The sequence below is a fragment of the Sander vitreus genome, chromosome 18 (assembly GCF_031162955.1).
Source record: "Sander vitreus isolate 19-12246 chromosome 18, sanVit1, whole genome shotgun sequence".
Lineage (NCBI taxonomy): Eukaryota > Metazoa > Chordata > Actinopteri > Perciformes > Percidae > Sander > Sander vitreus.
The window spans coordinates 15,953,927-15,978,805 of record NC_135872.1 but is presented as its reverse complement, the minus strand read 5'-3'; the positions used below and the strand labels follow the sequence as shown (position 1 = coordinate 15,978,805).

Genomic DNA, 24,879 nt, shown 5'->3' with positions numbered 1-24,879 from the left:
CCTATCATTTCTCCCTCCCTTCTGTGGCACCTACCATACTGTGTCTCTCTGATACGTTCAAATGATCAGCACATCCTCTCTCTTTACCATCTTTATTTCCAGTTATTACCATATCCAGTGTATTTGCAGTGTCAGTGTGGGGAATTAAAGAGTAGCACAACTTAGTATCCGTTATTACTGCTCAGATATAACTATTGATCTGCATATTGTAATTTCTGTGTCCTTCTGTTCCTGTAAAGAGCCAGCAGGACATGAATAGAAAGATTTCCATATTTCCTGTACTACCTTGGTATATCTAGCTAATAGCTGCTGGCTCTTTAAGTGGAGAATGGGGCGGGGACATATACCATGTGCTCTATGAACACACCCCTTCCAGAGCAGCTCCTGTACTGCATTTGTGTGTGTGTGTGTGTGTGTGTGTGTGTGTGTGTGTGTGTGTGTGTGTGTGTGTGTGTGTGTGTGTGTGTGTGTGTGTTACATTTAAGTGTTTCTGCTCTCTTGCTTCTGCTCTGCAACTGCAATAGGTCCATCTGCTGCTGTTGTCAGGGAAACTCTTTACCGGTACCGGCTCACCTTCCACTGCTGGATATGCACTGAATATTTTAACAGCCATGTTGCCCTCTGTTACCCGTGTATCTGTGGGCCAAAGTGTGTGTGTGTGCGTCTACTGTACAGCCAGTGCGTGTGTGATGTGATTCTTCTGACAAGTTTGCGTTTAGGCCCAGCAAGAGAGAGGCGAGGAGGGAAAAGGGGGGCTGCAGTAACAGTAGTGACAGCAGCAGCAGCAGCAGCATCTCTTGAGGAGTGAGGGAGTCAAGAGAAGTGCAATCTTTTCATCTTTCGACCGAGCCAGTCTTGTGGATTAAGTCTTCTTTTCTAAGCCCAAATACAAGAGCTCATCCTCAGACTCTGTCGCACTCTCCGTCTCTTTCACTCTGTCTCTCTGCCTGCCTGGCACTGCCATCGTAGGCAGTATTTACTGTACATGGCACAGTGGGCAGCTCTGTTTGCCTCTCTTTCACGCTTTCCCTCATCTCTCTGAACTTTATTCTTTAACCTTCTTTAACCGTCTCATTTTACTCTCATCTATCACATTTCATAATTTAATTTCTTCCATCTCTCCTGCTCTTCCTGTTGTGTCCTCCTTCTCTCTTCCTCTCTCTCTTCTTTCTGCTGTCTCCGACAAACGCACCAATGTGCAGCCAGAGGAATTAGCTGTTAGCCTTAGCTTTTAGCTATCTACGTCTTCACTGAGAATAAGGCTTTTAGGGGTGACCCCTTCCACCATCATCCTCTGGCGTCCGACACTGACCTGCCCCCCACCTGCCACTGCAGGGTGGGATGGGCATGGTCTGGGGAAGTTAGCCTGGGGCTCGAGGGTTAGCAACAGGGCAGGCAATGCCAGATAGTAAAGTACAAGGAGGTGGAGGTGGGTGCTCGCGGGGCAAGTGGAAGCTGAGGAAGGGAGGCAGCCGTTCAGCCATCCCAGCACTCTTCACCATCACTGAGGAAGAGGAAGAACGCAGAGATGCTCGCAGGAGGAAGAAAAGAGGTATGGAGGGAAAGGACAGAGGGAAATTGACAGGGGTGTTAACTGGAGAGCACGATGAATTGTGATCTGGTACTTTGTGCTGTTTGAGTTTCCTTTTTAAAGTGTGTGTGTGTGTTGCACGGTTCGACGCATGCGCAATGTAGCCTCGTGCCCGTCAGGTGCCTGTATGTGACCTCAGACAGTGTGTTTACCTTTCGCGCGAAAGAAGAGGTGTGGACAACTTACCAACAAAACGTACAGCTAAAGACTGCAAAACATTTCAGACCATCCTACCAACCTGTATACATTTTAACATCAATGTACTGTAATGTTTTTTCACTCTAAAGTCGCTGAAGCGGCTGCAGTTTAGATCCTGTCGGGTCTCTGCAGTGGGCGGGGCTGCTCAGTTCTCCCCGCGACTGACGCACAAACACACAAACACACACACACACACACACACACACACACACACACACAGTGGATGCAGGAAAAAACGGAGATGAGACATATACAGGAGGACCTGACAGCTACGCTCGTTATTGTAAGTGCAATGATAAGTCCAATAAGTACTTTATCAAACCGTATGACTGTGTGTCCCAGCCCAGGCCAGGATAGGAAATTAACTAACAATGTAAACTGTTTTAAACATGTTGAAATCATCAGTGTCTTCCCTCTTGCTGTATCAAAATCTCACCTAGCTTTCCTCAGAGATGGTCCCAATAATGTGCTTAAAGTCAAGTCAAATTCAGTTTGTGCATGATTACATGATATAACTATATAATTATTTAATACTGTATCCTACATTGTGGATAATTAAGCTATATATCATATGCTGAAGTATATTTCTGGAGTGTTAAAGATTAAAAGAAAAAAAATAACAAGAACCGTACAGAACCGAAAACCGTGACCCTAAAACTGTGATACCAACCAAACCGTGGGTTTTGTGAATCGTACCACCCCGTGTGTGTGTGGTTAAGTATGAATATATGTGCTAAGTGTGTTGGCGTGTGTGTGTGTGTATTTGGTCTTGCAGAGAAACGTCCTCTTAACCCATCAATCTCAGCCATCTGGAGACAGGTGGCTGACAGGTCTGATGAGAAAGCACAGTGTGTGGGTGTGTGGAAACCAGCTGATAAGGCAAGATTGGGTCAACACAAGGGCAACAGTTGAGAGTGAAGGTGCAGTCCACTTCACACGTGTATGTGGTTAAGCATCAGTAAGCAGAGCATTCAGTCAACAGGCTGTGTCTGCAGTCACATCAGGTATAAATGTTTATTTACAAATTAATTTCTTTATTCATTCATTTTATTCCTTTTTCATTATGTGTTGACGTGAGTTGCGTCGTATTTCCAGGGACAGTTGGTTTCAGTAACCCATTTGTCTGATTTAGAAATATGGTCTGACGAATTAGTAGTGAACTAGCGTGGAAAAGCAATGGCCAATGTTTTATGGTTATTGCAGTATTACAGACTGATTCTGCATCACTGCATTTGTGGTTTGGGCAAATATGGGTCAACAAACAAGAGTATAGACAGTAAATTGAGCTTCTCAGCTTCTGAATCTGCAGCATGCTGCAGTCCCTAAAACAGAATGTAATCTACTGTAAGTATTAATGTTAAGTCAGCTGTGAGGAGAGGTTTGCAGTGAAACTGTTGTGATGCATTGGAGAAACTGTTAGCACCATTGTTTATGTATTTTATGTCCATCCATCATCCACACCTTTTATTTTCGAAAAGGTAAACTTGTATAACAGATTGATTGAGGAAGGGTTTGTTCTTTGACCCACGGAGACGGGAGGGTAATCAAATATTAATGTGACATAAAGATGACGTTTTTATGATTTTTACCTTATTCACTAAGCTTCAGTCATACAGTCTTACCCAGCTCTAAGATAACCTGACTCTCCATGTAACTAAAGTAGTTGTGTATGCAACAGCTGTATGGTAGAAAAAGAAAAAGGAGAGGGGATGAGATGATTTTGAGCTCTGTCAGTGAGCTTGATCTCAAATGATCAGGTAATTAAGTTGTTCGACACTTATTTTGTTTTTATTTTAAAAGACAGCCATGTTGCGATACTATCTTTATTTCAAATGTGGCAAGTGTAAGTATTATGCATGGAATAGGCTAAATAGTCCATTCAACCTTAGCCAACCTTTTAATTTTTCAGGAATTATTCGTCTACATAAAAAGAAAAATATGGACTTTTATGTGCTTTAAGGGGTGCAAAAGCAGGGTTTGGTTTTCAGTGTTTGATTAATTATCTTAATATTATTAGTTTGGATGAGCTGAGCTAGAGTTGAAGTGGAATTTAGTTTGACATTGGTTAGTACTTTTTAGTAGGGGTGTACGATTCAGAAAATGTCACGATTCAATTCCGATTTTTTGACTCATGATTCAATTAAATATTGATTAAAAACAATTCACAGTATGTAAATGTAGTTACCTTTCCCATGTGATTGCAGTAGACATACAATTTAAAAGAAACACAACAAATTAAATGTAGTTTGATATTACTTTATATGTCTTCATAAAAAAATAAAAACTTTTGCAACTAAAAACTGCAAAAGTGCCAAGCTTTGGCCAGCTTTCAAATACATTTAATTCAAGTATAAAACTGTTAAATAAAAATAGCTTTTACTTTTAGCTTTAAAGTGCTGTACTCAGATCAAACAAAAAATACTGCTAAATGTGGTTTAAGGAGAACTTCAGCTACCAGGTCAACTGGGCACATTGAACTTCCTAAAATTAGGCCCTTTCTTTTTAGAACTGTGGCAACTACAGTCCATTCAACAGAACTTTTGTGATGTGTCAGAATCACATAATGGATACACATTTGTGTGTGTGTGTGTGTGTGTGTGTGTATTGTATTTGCATATCTATTTTACTTTGTATAATATGATTTTGTGAAATAAGGGGCAGGACCAAATAAGCTATTTGCTTCCGCCTGCTCCTTCTCGAACTAATCCCTTTTTATATTTTTTATTTTGTTTTTTGTTGTTAGATTCTGATTGTTTGTGTTTTATTTTATGTCTTGCAACATTGTTGATTGTTCGAGATAAATAAATGAAATTGTGTGTGTGTGTGTGTGTGAGACCAGTTCATAGTCCACCACTGGCTGGAATCTGTACATTCTTTTGCAGAAACAGAAGCTGGTCTACGTGTTTTGGAGTGAGCATGCTCCACTCTGCAGTTACGATGTCTCCGGCAGTTGAGAACACTCTCTCTGACGCAACGGTGGGAGTTTAGAGCATTGAAAGAGTACCTTGGTTGACTGGCACGTTAGGAGGAGGTACTTTAGGTTGTTGTTCGTCCACGTCTTTAATGTTAATCTCTGGGTGATGCCGTACCATGTGAGTTCTCAAGTTTGTGGTGTTTTCGCTTTACAAAGCCTGCATATAGCATGATTCCTATAAAGTTCTGTCTTCCCCTCAAGGTTATAAAAGCTGAAATATGTTCAAACTCTCGCCTTCAATGAGGATGGAGCGTTCTCTTAATACATCCATGGGATGGAGCAAGTTGAATAATTCTTTCTGTGAGGTTTGCCATTGTTTGCGTCGACTAAACTACTTCCGCTGCACTCCTTCTGATTATGACAAGAGTGCCCAGGCGTCAATGTGAATTTGACACAGGGAATGGCGAGGTAATGTCATTTCAGGACAATAGTGTCAAAACGAAGAAAAAAAAAAATATGAATAGATTTTTGTAATTCTATGAATTGATTTTGAATCGGTAGAGCTTGAATCTCGATTCAAATCGATTTTTTTGCACACCCCTACTTTTTGGTGATTGTTAATCTCTGACATAGACATATAATATCAATTTGTATTTCAACTCTAAAGTAATCCATCAATGACCAGTTTCTAATAACATTCCAACAAATTGTAGAAGAGATGGCAAAATTTCAATATTTGACAACAGCTGTTTCTATTATCTATGGCCCTTTTTGTCAAACGTGTTGTCAAAAGCCATAATGACTCTAGACATACCTGCTGTCATCTGAGCTGAAACCTGTGCCTGCTATCTGCAATAAATGCAGTAGCACCCTCCTCTCATGCACCTGTTATCCAGGCCTGACTGCCTGTCCTGGGGCTATAAAGGAGGGAGTGCTCCTCTGCCCCTTTTGCCTCTCTGTCGGCTGGAGCTTAGCGTTTAGCTTAGCATAAGCAGCGGGCTAATCCTCTCAGGCTGCAGGAGAGGCAGGAGCCACACAGCATGCTCGCCTGTTACCCAATAGCCCGGACAGCACAGCATTAATCACCAACTCTGACCATTTAATCTGACTGCCATTGAATGCAGATAGATTGGGGGTGGGGAGCATCCACACACACACACACACACACACACACACACACACACACCCTCAGCACTAGTGGAGGGAGGGGCAGATTAAACAGTCACTCTTTCCCTATGTCTCACTCTCTGTCTCTTTTACACACACATAAACACGCACACACATGGACAAAAGGATGGGTGTTGGAGAGTCGCCACAACCTGTCTCACAGTCAGTCGGCTCTCAACAACATTGATGCCGACCGAAGCTGACCTCTCTTTCTTTCTTCCGTCATGCTTTCCCCTTTACTCTGAAAAAAGCATTTTGGGTGGTCCCTTTATCAGGTTGTTTGGAATTTCTTCTTTTTGCTTTTTCCTTCTTCCTTTGTCGCCCTCACTGCAAATGAAGCTTATGCATCCTGTGTAGGATGTTTGCAGGAAGCAGAAACGTTGATTCTGGCCCTCCGATCTGACTATTCGGATTGGGACGCAAGCCTGGGGTTCAACAGGTCCTCTCCTGGCATTGACACCCCTGGAATCATGCACCAAACTCCAGGTAACGACTTGTGATTTGATCCCAGAACACCTGCATATTTCGCTGATAAGTGGGCAGTGGTTTAACAAGGTGCGGGGCAGGGAATGAACACCGGTGCAGTCTGTCAGTAACAGGACAGTTTTTTGTTTTGTCTCTGAACTCCAGCTCATTGGATTTAAAACGAAACATGACTGACGTCAGACATTTAGCTTTAAGTTATACCCCAAACGTGTTAGCGTTTTCACCAAAGGGCTATTGTTTTTTGTTTTAAATCCAGTGTGTTGAAATAAATCTAAAATATTTAAAACATATAGTACTATACTGTAAAATATTTAAAACATATAGTACTATACTGTAAAATCTGCCTATGGCTGAGGAGTTTGACTGGTTTCTTTCAGAATAATTTGCAGTGCCTCAATACTGTTGCACCTTGTGTTTCGTGAAGCCTTCTCTTCCTCCTGGTTGATAAAGTATGAAGGAAGCAAAAGGTGGTCGTGGTCTTTGTAGGTTAACTGGAAGCTAGCACTATGCTCCAAATAAAAATGTCTGGTTTATAAATGATGCTAAATGGCTGTCTGGTGCAGACAAGCAAATATACTTTCTGCTATTTGAGATTTGTTTGTTTAATGACCTCAACAGCAGATGGACGGAGGCTGTGAGATGCAGCAGAAGGAAACAACTGCACCATAAATAAGTCCACCACATTATACTGTTAAAGCATTACATGTGATTGTGTATTGGGAGACAATGAACTATTGTGTGAAAGTTTTTGATAAGTTCAGTTTGACAGCCTTTGACTGTCCTGATCTGCACACAGCCTCATCTGCAACTCTGAGCCACAGGATGTCCTTTGACCTCAGCTAACCTCTTCTTATATGCAGGATGAACCCAGTTTTGTGGCTTTTTATTTATTTGGTGGGCTCTGTCTGGGAAACTGGGCTATGCAAGGCCACATCCATAGACATGCGTTTGTAAGTTATGTCAAAGTAAGACTGCTGCTGAGTGAGACCTTGTTTTCTTCTTCTTCTTGTTTGTTGTGTCTGTGTGCCTTACTCAACTGGACTGGCTGTAGGGTTATTATTAGGCTACGTTCAGACTGCAGGCAAAAGTGGCCCAAATCCAGATCTGATTTTTTTTTCAATGCGGCCGCAGTGTGAACAACCAAGGGGGATTTGATGCAACTTTTACCTCAATAACCCTCGCTGCGCCCTCTCTCCCCGCGGGGCGGGGCGGGGCCCCCTGCTCCCGGTGCAGCTGTCAACCTGGGCGGACTGTCCTCAGTGTGCCCCAACCGCGTCGCGTCGCCAGGGCGGGGATCGGCTCACGTAAAAAAGGCGATGTCGGCAACCCACCCGAGCCGTCTTGAAACACGGACCAAGGAGTTTAACGCGCGCGCGAGTCAGAGGGTCGCCCCGTGGCGCAATGAAAGTGAGGGCCGGCTGAGGTGGGATCCCGGTCCGTCGGGGTCGGGGAGGTGGAGCGTGAGCGAGGGCGAAGCCAGAGGAAACTCTGGTGGAGGCCCGAATTTGCAGCCATAACCCCGCAAAAGACCAAAATGGCCAATTTGGCTCTCTTTCTCTTCATTCTTCTCCTCAGCACCTGCTCATTAATGTTATGGCTGCCATTACACAAACATTTTGAAATAAAAGCGAAAATGCTTACTTCCTCCATAACCTCCCTAACTTTAGTGCAACAGCGTGCTGCGTCTGATGTCATTGTTATTGTTCTTTTGCACATGCGGGTCATTTCATATCAAAACCGCAAACAGTTCACACTGGAATCTGATATAGGCCACATTTTAAAAGGTAATGTGAACAGCCAAACAAAAAATCGGATCTGAGCAAAAAAATCTGAATTAGGCATTAAGACTCGCGGAGCCTTAGTTAGATGTCAGATTGCAAACATTGAATATGGATGTTGACTTTTAGTTATAGGCGGACAGATGTACGCAACTGAATTTTAGGTTTACTGCACACATGTTTTTGGGTTGTCAGAAGGTCAACTTCATCAGTCACTAGACATTACCTTCCACAAATGGAAAGGGCTCTTATTTTATACCAAAGTGTCTTTTTGATGCAAATTTATAGTCATATGACCTCTTGGTGGAAGTAGCGTATAATGCATACTTAAAAGCCATTCGTAGTTTTCCAGTGTAGTATTTGACTGCAGCACATACCTCTCTCAATGAGCTAATCTTTTGCTTAAGTCAAATTACTTTAGGGGAAGGAATACATTGACTAGACATTATTGTAACCTGGCCCAGCTTTTCCTGTCATTACAATAGTCATTATGAAACCAGTTCAAGGCAGGTGCACCAATGAAAGGGCAGACAGAGGTGTAATTGTGTACACAATACACCTCTGTGGATGACTGTGAATTGAAATACCCTGCAGCTATGACCTCACCTCTTTGTCCAGCATGTCTTTTGTGAATTTCCGCAAGAAATATCTCAATAAGTTAGGGTGGAGACGGCATTGGCAGTTTAGATTCATAACATGATCTGCAACATTCCACATCACAAGTCATAAAGTGTAGAATTGTTTTGTTTTTTTCGGAGTTTTTTTTTGCCTTTTTGCCATCCGCTGTTATGTAGACCATGCAAGCATTTTAAAGCCAGGACGAAGTTAATAAATGTATCTTGAGTTAAGACCATTTCATCAAACATACTGTTTATTTTTTGGAAGCGGAACACAAATGTTTGGTCCATCCAAGGCCTTTATCTGTTCCTAAAATTGAATTTTTATTCATAAGCTGGTATTGGTTTAGATATTATGTGTATGGTACATATAGCATACAGTTGTAATAGATATAGCATAATGTATGACACATGTGGCTCAGTGCAGTGGTTCTCAGTTCTTTGTTCCTTATTACACTTTAGTGTCATGGTTGCCACATTATCTTAATTGCATAAAGGCGGATGCAGTTGAAGTTTAACTTGAACAAGATAAAGTGCACTTTGCATCTAAACGTAACATCAAGGCATGCAAGTCCACTTGTATTTGCAATGGATATGAAACTTGTACTTTGCTCCTCTCTTCCACCGGCATCATTAATTACCACATTGAGCTAACATGTCACTGAAGTAAAGAGATAAAGAAACCATGTGGAGAAGAGAGGGAAATGTAGAATAGATTGTTTAGCTTGTGTTATTTCAGGTAGAGTCCGTGTGTTGGAGCTTGTCAGTTTAGTCTGGGTCAGGCCGACTGATTTAATTCAGTCTCCAACTTTCTGGCACAGATTGGTTTCCGTGGAGACTTGACTCTCTCACTCTTCACCACACTCAAACCCAAAGGAGGTGTTGGAACAGTTATTGTGCACACCCACTGTACCTCTTCATATAGTACACACTTCTTTCAGTTAAACAATGTTTGTCTTTTTTATGCTTGACTGATAAAGCCAGCTTTTAACCCTGAATCACAAAGGTGTGTGCTTTGTTGTCATTTTGAAACATTTGGGGCAGGCTCATCTGTTATTGCATAAGGCCCGATGTTAAGCTCTGTGTCCAGGAGGCTGACCTGAAAGTGCTGAGTCACCCTGAGCCTGATAGTGCCATTAATCAATAACCTTGCTCTGAGCTGAGAGGAAACGCTATGACACACTGGGAACATTTAAGAACACAGAGAGCACGGTATATATTGTTTCACCCCATTTAGTTTGTTGTCAGGCTACAATGCAGCAGCCCGTCTGTAATGTTGCCAAAACTAGAGCTTTAGAGTGCATCAGAGGCAGCACGTGCAGACTGTCAGAATTGCGGTTTAATTTATGTGTAGGTGACCATCCCCTTCTTAATCTTTGCACTGTTTTTCTTACTCTTGCTTGTTTTCATACATAAATCACACACACAGCTATTTCATGTTTAGACCTTACATCACTATGTGTCACACCTAGTCTGTATCCACGACGTTCCACTTCAAGGATTGCTCCAATTCTGCCGGATGTCACTCTTTTCGGCCAGATGTCCGTTACCTTCTGCTATCTTTGTGTTGGCATTTTAAACTCTGGACAATTCATGAGGACTATGGTTAACTGCTCCTCAGATCTCTGCAGGGTAAATCCAGACAGCTAGCTAGACTATCTGTCCAGTCTGAGTTTTCTGTTGCACGATTAAAACAACCTTTGAACGTACACATGTTCCTGAGGCTATTTTGCAGCGGCACCATACTCCTGGCACCTCAAAGGTCTAATTGACAAAAACTAGTATCATAAACTCTTATGACCTATGGCAACACATTTTTGGGTATTTTTATGTATATTCATATTAAAAGTAAAATAGGTAACAGCCACAACAAGAGGTTGCTACAGTGTAAATGATCAAACTTTCTGTATTCTTCCAATACAAATATAATTTTAGCAGCTGAGGTGAGGGGACACCAGTAACACTGTTGCAACAAGGCCTGATTTACTTTAGCTAGTTAGCACTAGAGGTGTTGAAATTAATCAAATAATCGATGCATCGAATCGTGGACATGGACGATGCTGCATCGATAATCGGCCGGGCCATAATCGATTATTTCTGTTTACAATTTAATGTATGCCTAATAACCTTTCTGTTTACATGTTATGTTTTGCACCTTCAGGAAGTGCCATGTGCTCGGTGCTGTAGTTTTATGTATCCAATTTATTTAGTATTAGAGCACTGCAGAATGTTTTGTTTTTGAAGCTTGAAAAGCTATGAATTAAATATCCTATATGGCTTTAATAGTAAAAATGTATTTGACGCATCGTTATGCATCGATATATCGAATCGCTGACATAATCATAATCGAATCAGCAGATCAGTGAAGATTCACACCTCTAGTTAGCACACTGTAGTCAAGGCTCTTTATTAGTCATGTGCACAACAATAACAGAAGTAGTCATTGGCAATGAAAATCTTAGGCCTCAGGCCCCTCCAACAATGCTCATTAAATAACAAATCAGTTGCTAGCAAGAAAGACATATCTGAGTATGCAATGGTATTGGAGAAATACTATACTTCATATTATAAATGATGCATTAACATTAACTTGAGGTAAGTAAGGTAGTTTTAAGTTTATGAAGCATTCAAGACTTAGGTGTATGACATGTTTGTGTGTTAAAAAGAGGCGTGTTATGAACACACTGCAGTACTCGTCCTTGATTTCCCCCATGGAGGATAGAGACTGTGTTGATGCTGCTGAATAGATGCTTACTCAGTTGTAAAACTTTTATTACAGCTGTGGATGGTTATGCATATTTTCTTGCATGAGAAGTCAATTGTTATTGCATTGTCTTTCTTTTCAGCATCTTACTCCCGGTATAAATCGGAGGATGGCAGAGCGTCTTCAGCCACCCGTCCCAGCTCCTCGGGCTCCGGACAGACCTGCACTCCCACCTTGACCCCAACCCCCACCCTGACTCACACCACCACCAGCAACAGCCCTGGTAACAATGTTGCCACCAAAACAGGTAAGGCACATGGGCATACAGGGAAATGTTTCTCTCATGTTAAAAACAACTATATTGAGACATAACACAGGATTGGTTCTGTCTTTCAACCCAGTTGTACAGTAGTTTACTGTGCTCTTTAACACTTGTTTGTGTTGCAGACTCGTTGCTCTTCAACAAGATCGATGAGAGACAGAGGTTAGCCCGTGAGCGCCGGGTGGAGCGTGAGAAACAGAATGGTGTGTTTTTCTTTGTGTGTGTGTGTAGCTTTAAATGCAACCCTCACTTTCTTTTTTGTCTTTTCCCGCAACATATCATGACTAAACTTGGTTGGTAGCTGTGGCCCGTTTCTCTGGTTGTTACATAAAGTCTAGGCTGAAGCCAGGCACCCACCGTTGCCATGGCACCAATGTTACATAATGGGTCAGGCAGTGGGACAGGGTTTAGAGAGGCTTGTGTTTTGAATGTGTGTTTTTTGTATGGGTGTGTGAGTGACCGCTAAAACAGGTGTGTTTTAGGAAGTCTGTACCTGCGTCTATATGACTGAAGTGTGTTTGTGTAATATTGTACAGTGGTCATGCTTCTGGCCCCAGCTGAGGGGCAGAGGGATTTGCTTTGTGTTGAGAGCTAAAGCTCAGTCACATGATCTACAGCTGACCCATCACACTGCTGCTATAAGCCTGTGTGTGCATGTGTGTTTGTACACATTTTTTTTAAGGTGTGTATGTGCGTCAATTCACTATTAACTGTGTGTATGTGTGTGTGCACCATGCCACAGCTGTCAAGGAGGCCCAGTGGCAGGCACGTGAGGAGCGAGCCAAGCAGCACTATGAGAAGCAGCTGGAAGAGAGGAGGAAAAAGATGGAGGAGCAGAGGATAAAGGAGGACAAGAGACGGGCTGCCGTGGAGGAGAAACGGCGGCAGAAACTTGAGGAAGACCAGGTTCTGACACACATGGCTCTGTACACACTTTCACATTGGGATGTTTTCACTCTTAACGTAAACACACATGCATACACACCTTTACTACAAGATCTGAGTGCAACATGATTCTCATCCTCATGAACAGGCTAATAAATATCTGTTTTCAGTAAACCATTTACACGCTCTATGCCCCTTACCTCTTTAGTGATGTGGAGTTTGAACTTTACTGCCATCTGCTATCTCCAAACTACCAAACTTATTTCTCGTTTTTAGTCGCACACAATATCATAGACTGTAGTAGGGAAACATGGACGCAGTGTGTTGCAATATCACTCATAGGTTTCGGACAGGATGTTTTGATTTGGGTTTGATTTCAAAAGTTATTGAAGCTATATAATACAAATATTGTCAAAGGCTAAAAGTCGTGGCTGGAGATGAGGTAAGCGGAGAACATGGAAACCACCATGGCTAAATTTGATAAGCTGAGACCCTCAGTCAGTCAAGCCCCAAAACGTACAATACTGTAGCACTACTGCTGTAACTGATGAGTTGTTGTGGAGTTTTGTTTAGTCTGAGGTTATAGATTTATATTTGCATTTTGCCTTTATTCAGTAGAGACAGTAGAGATACAGACCGGGAATGCAGACATCCCCACCCAAATAGTTTTCACTGTGCATTCTGGAGATATTTTAGAAACGTAATCCAATGGACAGCCTAGACATTCTCTTTTGCTTTCATTTTAAGCCTGTTGTATAATCACAATTTAGATTTTATCTGCTAGGTACTTTTACAACTGGTGTGCACAAAACACACTTCATGGCTGTAGACCAAACATAACACACCGCAAGTGTCCTTTCAAAGCAAAAATTGTTCCAGTCTTGCAGCAGAATTTGCATGTTGGGGCATTGTTGTTTTTAATGCTCATTATGTGTTATTGTTTTCGTGACTGAAGGTTCGTCATGAGGCGGTGATCCGTCGGACGTTGGAGAGGAGCCAGAAAACCAGACAGAAACCCAACCGGTGGTCTTGGGGAGGGGTACTGCACACAAACACTCCCAGCACGACAGCCGGTACTTTCAGACGTCACACACCTACACACATTAACTGCAGAAACTCACAACATTGAAAGTATCATTATTGAATACTTTTGATTTCTCATCTCCCTGATGTACGACAGTGTGTGTCTTGTGTAAATATGTCTGCGTGCCAGTATTGTTCTGCCATGTTTATATGTTAACTTTGCAGATCCGCTGCCCTCTGTTGTCACTGCTGACTCACACCCTGCTCTGCCCCTCCCTCTCTTTCTCCCTTATTCTCAAACGCAACTTCTCTCTCTCCATCTCCTCTCTGCTCTTTGTTTCTTTGCCATTGTCCTCTCACCTTCTGGTCCAGGTTTTGTTGAGTCAGCTTTCCTCTATCCACTCGACCTTGCTGGACTGGAGCACATGCAGAGTGCTTTCAGTCTCTACCGCAGATACGGAGTGACCTCCCAATGTGAATATGATAGCAGTGTGTCAGTTAGTGTGCCAGTGTTAGACCGCTGGCTCTAGCACTGTAACTGTACAGCACCGTTATAGCGCTGGCATTAGTGTAAATGTAGGCCAATGTGAATGGCATGATTAGTGTTGGTTGTTTTATTTGCATGTAGCAAACCAGTTTAACTTGAACTTATATCCCAAGACACAGGGTCATTCATTCAAACCACTTTAGCTCCATTTTTAGACTACATAAGACCCATTAAGCACTAATTCATTTACTATTATATTTTCCCCTTTAGCAACATGTTGGTAGTTTTTTCAAATCTAACCCCTTAATCAGAATAGATTAGAATAACCCTTCAAAAATAGATTGTTGGCTCCAGCTCTCTTTCTTCCTTTAAGTCCACCTGTTCAATACATCATTCATTTTATTTTATGTTTCTTCTTTGTTTCTAGATGCTGACAGGCGGTCAGTGTCCACAATGAATTTATCCAAACACACAGACCCTGTTTTTACCAAGCGCCTCTCCTACTCCTCTGCCACACTCCTACACTCACCAGACCGAGGTAATGAAAATTAATTTGAACACAAAAAAACAATACTTTTCATTACAATATCCACCGCCTTTTGGCTGTTTCTCATGTCATTTGTGTTTGTTGTGACTCATAAGATTTGGGGATACGGTGACATTGATATGTAAAAAAAAACAAAATGATACATTAAAATACATTTTGGTTTAGATGAAAAGACTGGTACCACTGCCATATCTGTACGGTTAATATGAGGCTAGAGCCAGCAGACAGATAGCTTAGCATAGACTGGAAATAGGGGGAAAGAGCTAGCCTGGCTCTGTAAGATCGGGGAAAAAAAGCAGCCACTAATTAAAATGTTATATCTTGTTTGTTCATTCCCTACAAAAACATATATCAGTGACGATGTGGCCTTATGAGAGTTTTGTCTTGAGGTTGGCAGTCAGCAGAGACTTCAGGAAGTCACTGCGTCCAGACAAGAAATAGCACATGACCCCCCTAAAACCACTACCTGTTGTTTTTTACTCTTAAGCTTTTGTACGGCTCAAACAAACAAGATATAAGGTACGTTTTAGAGGTGCTAGTAGGTTTATTTTGTTATGTGTGGACAGACCTGGGCTAGCTATTTTCCATTTTTGGAAGTCTTTATGCTAGGCTAGGCTAAACTAACACGCTGGCTGTATCTCCATATTCAATGGGCAGATATGGGAGTGGTAGTGATCTCTTCATCTAACTGTCTCAGAATGTCAAACTATTCTTTAAGTATACATTTTTGAAGTGCTAATTTACTTTATGTATTTTTTGATGTTCATATGTTGCTGACAGGCTTACAGATGAGAACATCCTCCTCCCCTGTCATTAGCAAAGCTCAGTCAAAACCCCGCCTACACCAGGGAAAGACCACCCAGCACAAAAACACAGGTGTTTTCTGGGAACTTTTTGCAGCTTGGTCCCACATATTATATGTTACACACTATGTTGCAAAGCAAAAAGATCATGGGCTGGAAACTGTTGAGGAATTGTAATTGTGATTACCCTGTGTACTGTCTTAGTTAAATTAAGAAAACATTGATGACGATATGTTTAGCTGCACAATCCTTTTCGTACATACGTTTTTCATCTGTAAATAGATCATTTTAGCTTTGAACCTGGATGACATTAATTTGACAACTTAAGTAACGAAGTCCTACTTTACAGAATTATATGATCTGCAATATTTACATTATGATATAAATGTGCATGTGTTTGCACTTCTCTGTGTTTCATCAGAGGGATTTTTTTCCCCTCTACTGTGACCCCTTTCTCTAATCCTCTGATAATCTTTTTGTTTTTGTGGGAACTAGATGCTGTTTTTATCCCAGCTGAAAATCACCCACATTTCGACCATTAGAGGTGCACATAATTATAGACATGGCATGTGATCATGTGCCACGTTTCATGCAAACGCTGCACACTCAAACGGACAGTGTAAGGAACGCCACATATTTACAGAGTGGAACACTAACTCTGAAACCACTGCATTGCTTGAAAGTGGTGGTGTAGATTAGAGACTTAGGTTCCTTGGCACAGTTCCCAGCCCAGTTGTATCTTCACCCCTCATCCTGAAACCTGCAACCTTGTACTCTTCTTCATTATTAGAGTGAGCAGTGCTGCATGTTTTGCCTAAGAAATTGTCCTTTGTCTCTCTTTTAAGTGGCAAATCGGCCTATCATGAAGATTTTACATGTTGCATTGTCCACTTCTGCTTAATAAGCTACACATTTTGTACAGTATTCCAACATTCCTACCCAGGTACCAAGACTGCATAGCCAAATAGTTTAACTTAAGCTTTCAGCATTTTTTGAACAATTTGCCAGAATAATTCATATTTTTCTTGAAGCTTAAGTAAAGATAATTTTCTTAGAATGCAATATGTCCTTTGTTCTTCTGTTATTTGAATGCTCCCCTCCCTGTGTCTGCTCTTGGTTTGCGCTTTACTCCAGGCTGTTTGCTTCCTCTCATAAAAAACAGACTGGTGCATGCAGGTGTAGGTGTAACAACCGCCTGTGCATGGTTACGACTTCATTTAAGCTCTGGCCTCCACTGCTGTGCAGTGCGAGAGAAGGAATGAATAACAAATACAGTAATTACACATCATTTATAATCGTCTTTGACTGATTGCTTAGGCTAATCAGTGGGCGGTTAATAGTTTAAGTTGTTATCAAACCTCAAATGTTACATGTGTTTGGATGTGTGCTCAGGCCTGCGCCATCTTCCGTTGACGCCATGGGAGACCAACGTGGTGAACCGCCTGCAGCAGCCAACACACTCCTACCTGGCTCGTAGCCGCAGTGCCATGAGTCTGTCTGGAGAGCAAACAGGTAATATACACACATCCCACATGAATGACCCCTCCTGGCTCTTATGGTCAATTGTGAGTGAAATAGAGAATGTCTCATACTGTAGTGCGAGAAGTATTTGCTGTATACTGTGTATATTTTAGCCTCTTGACCATTGCGGTTTCGGATGTTAATCAGATTTGGCCTGACTTAAAGCATTACACCGTCTGAAACTTCCTTACCCATCCTGTATCAGTCACTCAGAGTTCACACACACACACACACACACACACACACACACACACACACACACACACACACACACAAAGTACTCTCCTATTATCGTTCCCTGTCTCCCACTGTTGTTACCACAGCAACAATGGCTTTAGATATTGTGTGTGTGTGTGTGTGTGTGTGTGTGTGTGTGTGTATTATGCTGAAATATGACTTCAATAATGTAAATGATTTAGAAATATTAAATATGAAAGAAGATACTGTGCAGGCCCATATAGGCTGTAAGTGGCCATTTTTTGATGGCCCAAAATTAATGCGTTTGTTTGTTGAAGTGCACTACTTTTCCTGGCATTTTACAACATCCTGTTGTGTATTTCTGCCTGTTTCTATTGTGTTGCATTGCTGTGTTGTCCTTTGTGTTTTTTTAATAATCTTACGCTCACATAAATCTAGTCACATTGACCCGCATGCAACACAATGTATCTTCTTTTGCTTTCCTCTACTCCATCACATTTTTATACATTCAACATTGTCTGCAGTGTGTTGAGGTACACTTCTTGTGTTTTTGTGTTTTTTCTGCATGCTCACTTCCTCAATGTGGTGTCGGGTGTAATGCATCCATAATAAGTAGTTTATTCTGACTGAATGAGTTTCTTCCAACACTGGGACCTTTTAAGAGTAAGGATTGGTTTTACAAACCACTCCTATAGTTTAACGGCACAAAGTGAATGGAACATTTTCCATATTGCTTTGTGGTGGGTTTAAAAGTTGTCAGTTTTTCTTTTTTTAATCTCTTAATCTCTAACCTGGCCAATCAGTCCTACTAAATCCTTCTCTAAAAGCATAAGATTAATTTCTTTGACATACAGTTCCCAAGTGATGGTTGCAGTATATTCGCAGTTTTGCTTCCAATCAGTAGCACTAATGCCTTTTTTCTCTTCTTCTCTGTTTTTTACCAAACATCTTTTCATTCCTCTCCATCCTCCGCTGGCCTTCCCAAACTCACGGCTTCTCTTTGCATCCTTCTCATTTCTTCCTCTCCTTACCAATCTCTCGCTCCGTGCTCCTGTTTATCAAACCCTTGCTCATCAAACCCTCACACTGCCTTGATCCATACCTTCCTCGAAACACTCCAAATTCCCACCTCGTACATCACCGTAGCCATGCCTGTTTGTCCTCGCTCAGTGTCCTGCCACCCCATGGGCTCCATGTCCTTCAAAGCCCTGCAGGCCCAGCCGCTTCCTCACTGCCGCAGCCAGGAGAGGAACCTCAGCAGGGGGGCGGTCTCGTCTACCACCACGACTGCTCGCAGGAGGACCACTGGCAACACGCAGGTGGGTCATGTCAGCAACCTGAACCTTTGACAGAATAGCTAGAGGATATGGGTTCTCAATATATAAGACAGTTGCAATATTGTCAGAAATGGAACCTCTGGCAAATGTGAGGTGCTTCTGTGTTTATGTGATGGAATCATAAATCATACTTTATTACATAATAAACTACTTCAATCTATTTGATATTGACAGATTTACTGTCTGTAAGCCTGTTTATGAACAATGGTGGTGCATTTTTTTTGCTGCCTTACTATGCTCACAGTGATTCACTGCTTTTTGCTTCTCTTCTTCTTGTTCATCTTTTTAATTCTGATCATGCCCCAGATCAGTCGGACACAATATATCTGAGTATCTGTGTGTCTCTGCTCCACACACTGCACACTGTACTGTCCATCTGTCTGCTGCTGTATCACAGCTTATACCATTAAGGTCTTAGAAGGAGGACATCTTTTGCACTTTATATTCCACACAGGGACCCGGAGACACCGGCATAAACTATAAATGTACACAAACACATTCATAATCCAGACCCAATCCGCCACACCGGTGATACCACTAATGTGCTATAATGTCTGGATCCTGTATACTGTAGGTCAGTGTTAATGCGAGTGAGGGTTTGGTGCCTCCTCTACAAACAGGAGATGATAAATGCCTTGTGAGTTGGTCTGAGTGAGAGAAGGTTAATTTTTAATGTTGACAACAGTTAGGGTTCTGTTTTTAGGTTGGTGCTATGGCTTGGTGCCAGAGGTTATGCACGGTCAAAGGAAGGCTGTCTGAGTCTAATCCTGTTACTGATCATCATCTGCTGCTGTCATTAGGACAACCTGGGTCGGTACACCCATCTGTACCACCTGATTACTTTGTGTGTTGCTAAGGACATTTTTATGAAGAGCTTATCAGGTAAGAAAGAAAATTCCTGCCCATTTTGAATAATGATCTTTTCCTCAATCTCCTGCACCAATAGCAGAAGGACTGTGACCATGTCAGGAAGTCATGGAGCAACCTCTCACTCCCATTGGCTCCCATTCTGAGCTTGCCCCCCAACAAGCGCTCATCTTCTCCAAACAAGAAGACCAGCAAGGTGACAGCTCCCTCTCCTGGCAGGTAGGCGAACACACTCATTATGGCTGACAAAATTAGGTACATACTGTAAGCAGATGTGTGACAAATTGGAGTTATTGATTATAGGGAGCAGGGCGGTTGAGGGTGTATCAATTTTGTAAGGTTTGGGAAAAAGTATAAGTAAGCAAGGTTTTATGAAAAACATTCAAATTGCTAAACACCAGTAGAATTACATTTGCTCTTATTTTAGCCAGTACTTTATAGACAACTGTTGCTGTTCTTCCTGCACACAGGACTCCACAAAAGACAGGAGGGCGCCCCCCAACTCCCAAGCTGCTTAAGTCTCCAGGGACAGAGGACACTGGAAATCTTCGTCCTTACAGGATCACGCCTGAGAGCCCCCAACCCACCAGAGCCCAAGAAGGGGAGGAGGAAGAGCAGGTCCTCACTCCTCTTCAGCCTCGCCCTCAGCCGCTGGGTCAGAACAAGACCAGTGATGAGCAGACACCAGCAGCAGCCAGCGGTCAGTTACCACTCACAAACCCTTTTCACACCCACACTATCATACAGCCTGGATTACGGTTTATTAGTCCGTTTATAAAATACACTGGCCAAATGTTCTACTTTCTTTCATGTTCTTCTAGAGAGTGTAAGCAGTCCTCCAGCCCACAAGCCCTCGGCAGGCACCACAGATCCAGAAGAGGCGAGTCGTATCCTGACTGAGAATCGTCGGCTGGCCCGCGAGCAGAGGGAGCGAGAAGAAGAGGAGCGCAAGCAACAGGAGGAGCAGCGCAGGTAAGCTGGCTGCGCTGTATGTGAACGTGTGTGTGTGTGATCCAGAGTAGTGTGCAAGGAGATGGATAATACTGAAGGTGTGTGTATCTGCATCCTCGACTGTGATTAATTTGTGTCTGCACAGGTTAGCGAAGGAGGAGATGGCTCGCCGTAAGGCCGAGGAGCGGGCAAAGAGAGAGGAGGAGGCTCAGCGTCAGGCGGAGGAGATGAGAAGGAAGGAGGAAGAGGAGAGAAAGGTGGAGGGAGAGAGGCTTCAGAAAGAAAAAGAGGAGGCAGAGAGACTCCAGAAACAGGTCAGAGAAAGTGTACAAGCAAACTAAAGACTCAACTTGACAGACCCACCCAAGATGTCTCTTGGTCTCACAGTAAAATCAAAGTGTGTGTGTGTGTGTGTGTGTCTGTGTGTGGGTTTCTGGGTGTCTGTGTGTGTGGGTGTCTGGGTGTCTGTGTGTGTGTGTGTGTCTGTGTGTGGGTGTCTGGGTGTCTGGGTGTGTGTGTGTGTGTGTGTGTGTGTCTGGGGGTCTGGGTGTGTGTGTCTGGGGGTGTGTGTGTCTGGGGGTGTGTGTGTGTGTGTGTGTGTGTGTGTGTGTGTGTGTGTGTGTGTGTGTGTTAGAAAGAGGAGGAAGAGTCTCGACAGAGAGAGGAGGCGGAGCGACTGAGGCAGGAGAGAGAGAAACACTTCCAGAAAGAGGAGGCTGAACGCCTGGAGAGAAAAAAGGTGACTCATGTTCACACACACTTGTAATATTTTGTAATATTCCTCATGTGCAGTGCCTGTAAAAGCTCTTTTTTTCCCACCAGCGTCTGGAGGAGATCATGAAGAGAACAAGACGTTCAGACACAACAGAGAAGGTAAAGGTTAAAATAAATGTGGTATCTGACTAATCATAACTAATCTATGTATTATTCCTGAGTGCTCATTCTCTGTATTCCTTCACATCTGTAGAAAGTTGTTCCCAACAGGAATGGAAACAATGCAGGTAACTGAATTGACCTTTTTTCTATAATCATACACATTTTATTTAAAAAAAAAAAAAATGTATAATCACTTTTGCAGGAATATAACTTTCCTGTCGTACCTTTTTAAAATATATCCACTGCAGTTGTTCCCATGATGCAGTATCTCACCGCCGTGTTGGTTTTCTCTCATAATCAGTGACCCCTGCCGCCGCGAGTCCATCTGCAGTGACTGTGTCACCAACACACAATAGCAACGGTCGCCAACCTGAGCCCAACCCAAACCCCAACACCACCGCACTGAGCCATCCTGACCAGAGGTAGAGTTGTAGACGAAATGCACAGCAAACACATAATATCATATAACATATTTTTGACTGTAGATTGTCACATTCAGGGTGCAATTTGCCTGGGGGGGGGAGGGGGTGCGTGGGATTTCCTCCTTTCTGGTTTACATATCCCTGCCTCTGCTGAATTTTCTTTTATACTTCACCAATACACCATTATATACCCAAAATAGAAGTACTTTAAACTAAATAAAGCACTGTAATGTGAATAGTCTATAGTGCGATAGAATCCGAGGGGCAGTTGCCGCTACAGAGCTCCAGGATGCCGGCTACCAGCGGCAGTTGTTTATCTGCCAACAGGTGACTCTGAGCCGGCTACAGGCCCTGCCAGATGACGGTGCTTTCAGGGGCCATGTAGTGGAGTTTAGCCGGAAAAAGTTAGCGTCATGACAGTTAAGTTTAGCCACCAAAACAACTAGTTAAGTTTAGAAAAAAGATTGCGGTTTGGAGTTTCCTGAGGAACGAACGAGTGTTTCCTAGGTTAAAGTATTTTGTTTTCGCCGCAAAGTCAACTCTCCGCTCTCTGGCTTGAAAGTGCTGCGTTTTCCATTGAATATTGAAGTGCATATTTAAGTGTTTGGCCGAGTGGCACTGTGTCCATGGTATTGCAAGGGGGATTTAATTCTTGCATGTTTTGTTGTTTTTTTTCACAAATCGCACCCTGTTCACATTGATGGCTGTAATGAGAGTAACATTTTCCTTTCCATCCTCCGTTTCTCCAGGGAAAACGGGGAGTTTGAAGAGGTGATTGTACTGCCTTCACATTCCAGGTTGTCTCCTCCTGAGGGAGAGGAGCAGCAGCAGCAGCAGCAGGAGGGGGGAGGAGAGAGTTCCTGTCTTAGCCTTCAGGGAGAACGGCCTCCTAAAGCCTCTAGGCAGAGTAGAGGACATATCAGCCCAGCAGGGACCAGGTCAATAAGCATCCTCTTTCTGCTTTGCCCCTGGTTCTTTCATTTGTCATCATCTACGACACCCCTTCTTCATTCTGTTAGTATAGTTGCAGAGGAATTTGCTTACTGTGGTTAGCGTTTGGTGTGATCGTCGTACATAATTCATCTGATCTGATAAAGTTGATACTGCTCACACCATTAGAGAACGAGAGGGTATGTAACAGGAGTGTGCTGGATTAACTATCTTTAGCACATACAGTACAAGTTTCCACTAAGTCTACATTAGCAACCCAAGCACATGTACCATTTTTCTCGACTAGTTGTTAGCACAAGGACAAACTAAGCAGCGTGTTTTTTGTTTTTTTTCTTCAAAAATTGAGACTTTTAGATCCTTTTTGAAGAGGTGGGTATAGCTTAGCCTTCATAGCAACTGACGGTTTTCGTTGTTGCCCTTGGTTTTTAGATGTTGCCTGATGCCCTGTTAGACCGACATGATTCCACACCCAGAGAGACAGGAAGTGAGATGGCCAGAAAGAGGTAACACAGAGCTGTTGGACTGAATCAAAGGAAGGACTCGCAGCATCACAGCCAGACACTTCCAGAGGTTTTACTTTCTTACCCTCCCGCATCAGAAGAACACCGCAGCCATTCTCCCAAAGTTGGCATCTTCCAAAGATCTCCAAAAAGCATCTCCAGAGAGAAGTTACTTTTCCCTCAACAAACTACCTGGGGAACAGATCGTCTCCATCTGTCTCTGACCATGATTACACTCGATCATTATGTTCCAACCACCGCTAATTCTGAAGTAAATTGTGTGTGTGTGTGTGTGAGAAACTGCGATCAGTTTAAGTCTTCAGCCATAATACTTGAATAGATTTTTGTTGTTGCTGTAGAACACACTGTAATCAGATTGACAAAATCAGCAATGTGACGTTATAACTGGAACTCTGGCTCTGAATTACAAGGTTTCATTAGCTTCAACATTTCTATTGAAATGTTACAGAAGAGATGGGATATAGCAATGTCAGTGCATGAAGTTGTATTGAGACTACAGGAAAGAGTCATGTAATGTATTTTTGCTGTGTCTACAGTGTTTAAGACTAGTTATTATTGGGGTGAGGCAGGGGCGTTGGAGTATGGAGTTTAAGTTAAATAATGACAAAATGAAAATACTGTTCTCAAATGAGAATTAGGGTGTAAAGTACTGATTTTTTTTGTTTAGTTTTATTCAATTGCTGTACAGATGTAATGTGATTCTTTGTTTTGTCCTCAATACTGTCTTTCTGTTTAACTTTAAATTGAGGAAAAAAAGCTCTGATTTGATGTTAAGTTCAGCCCTCTCTTTTCATTTGTTTACCTTTTACATTTACCCCATCAGTGCTGCATCCTACGTCCTGTCACACTGTCTAAACTCAGCCAGTGTTGGAGCACTCAGCTGTAGCTTAGCCACCTTGTGTTGTGGGTTGACTTTATTTTTGGCCAAGCAAACTACAACATAATTTGTTGTTGTTAATTCTGAAATAATCTGATTTGTTTGATATTTTTGATTAAGGGTTAAGAAGAAATGCTGCTAATTTAGATGTTCCTTTGCCTTACCGCATCGTAGAGAGAATGACGTGTCTTTCTCACTAAAATGAAGATATCCATTCCCACTGTGAGCTTTGACATTCTGGCCACATGCCATAACTCTCCAGTGGCTTCCGCTTGATTTATGTTAAAATTATGAAAGATTATGAAGAAATGTTATGTCATCATTTGAGAGCTATAATGTCAAACAATTTGTCCTTTTATACAGCTTTTCACTAATTTGAGATGGGGAGGGGATTATAGTAAATCCTGGAACCCAACCATTACACTTCTGTGATATTCACTTCCATCTTTTACACAACCTTCCAGTAATGCTGCTCTCTTAGCATTTGGGTCTTTGCACTCCTCAAATCTTGCAGTTCTACCAAAATGGAAGGATACTCATGTCTTGGTTATGTAGTGCTGGTTTCTGACAGTAGGGCATAGCATGCTGTTCATGGGCACTTGACTTAGCCTGAAAATAAATTGCTTGTAAATTACATTATACATACATATCCTATAAATTATGTTTAAAAGTTGATATATTTTGCTAAGACTGACAATGCTTTAAAAAACAAGCCCTTTACTTCAGAAGAGGGGCTGTGGGATGAGATCTTTGAACCACTGTAAAACTCAAATCACTAACTGTTGCAGTGGTACTGTTTGGCAAGTAAATAAAACTTTTTGAATTGATTACCTATT

At 42.3% G+C, this 24,879-nt stretch overlaps 1 protein-coding gene across 6 annotated transcripts in view; it reads left to right on the top strand.

The window, feature by feature from the left end:
• Positions 1-24,877, top strand: part of map7b (microtubule-associated protein 7b) — a 28,928-nt gene extending 4,051 nt beyond the window's left edge. The window contains exons 2-20 of one of the 6 annotated variants that reach the window (XM_078275438.1): positions 6,228-6,356; positions 11,598-11,762; positions 11,903-11,980; positions 12,520-12,683; positions 13,618-13,735; positions 14,600-14,710; positions 15,500-15,595; positions 16,915-17,034; positions 18,412-18,560; positions 19,528-19,664; positions 19,916-20,145; positions 20,267-20,417; positions 20,542-20,710; positions 21,031-21,135; positions 21,219-21,269; positions 21,364-21,397; positions 21,574-21,694; positions 22,444-22,632; positions 23,075-24,877. In XM_078275438.1, coding sequence (XP_078131564.1) covers positions 6,228-6,356; positions 11,598-11,762; positions 11,903-11,980; positions 12,520-12,683; positions 13,618-13,735; positions 14,600-14,710; positions 15,500-15,595; positions 16,915-17,034; positions 18,412-18,560; positions 19,528-19,664; positions 19,916-20,145; positions 20,267-20,417; positions 20,542-20,710; positions 21,031-21,135; positions 21,219-21,269; positions 21,364-21,397; positions 21,574-21,694; positions 22,444-22,632; positions 23,075-23,096 — 2,339 coding nt within the window. In that variant the 3' untranslated portion in view covers positions 23,097-24,877. Of the gene's footprint in view, positions 1-6,227; positions 6,357-11,597; positions 11,763-11,902; positions 11,981-12,519; positions 12,684-13,617; positions 13,736-14,599; positions 14,711-15,499; positions 15,596-16,914; positions 17,035-18,411; positions 18,561-19,524; positions 19,665-19,915; positions 20,146-20,266; positions 20,418-20,541; positions 20,711-21,030; positions 21,136-21,216; positions 21,270-21,363; positions 21,398-21,520; positions 21,695-22,443; positions 22,633-23,074 lie in introns of those variants that run through there. The other 5 variants (XM_078275437.1, XR_013503474.1, XM_078275441.1 and 2 more) reach the window with 5 other exon arrangements.
• The last annotated feature ends 2 nt before the right edge of the window (positions 24,878-24,879 follow it).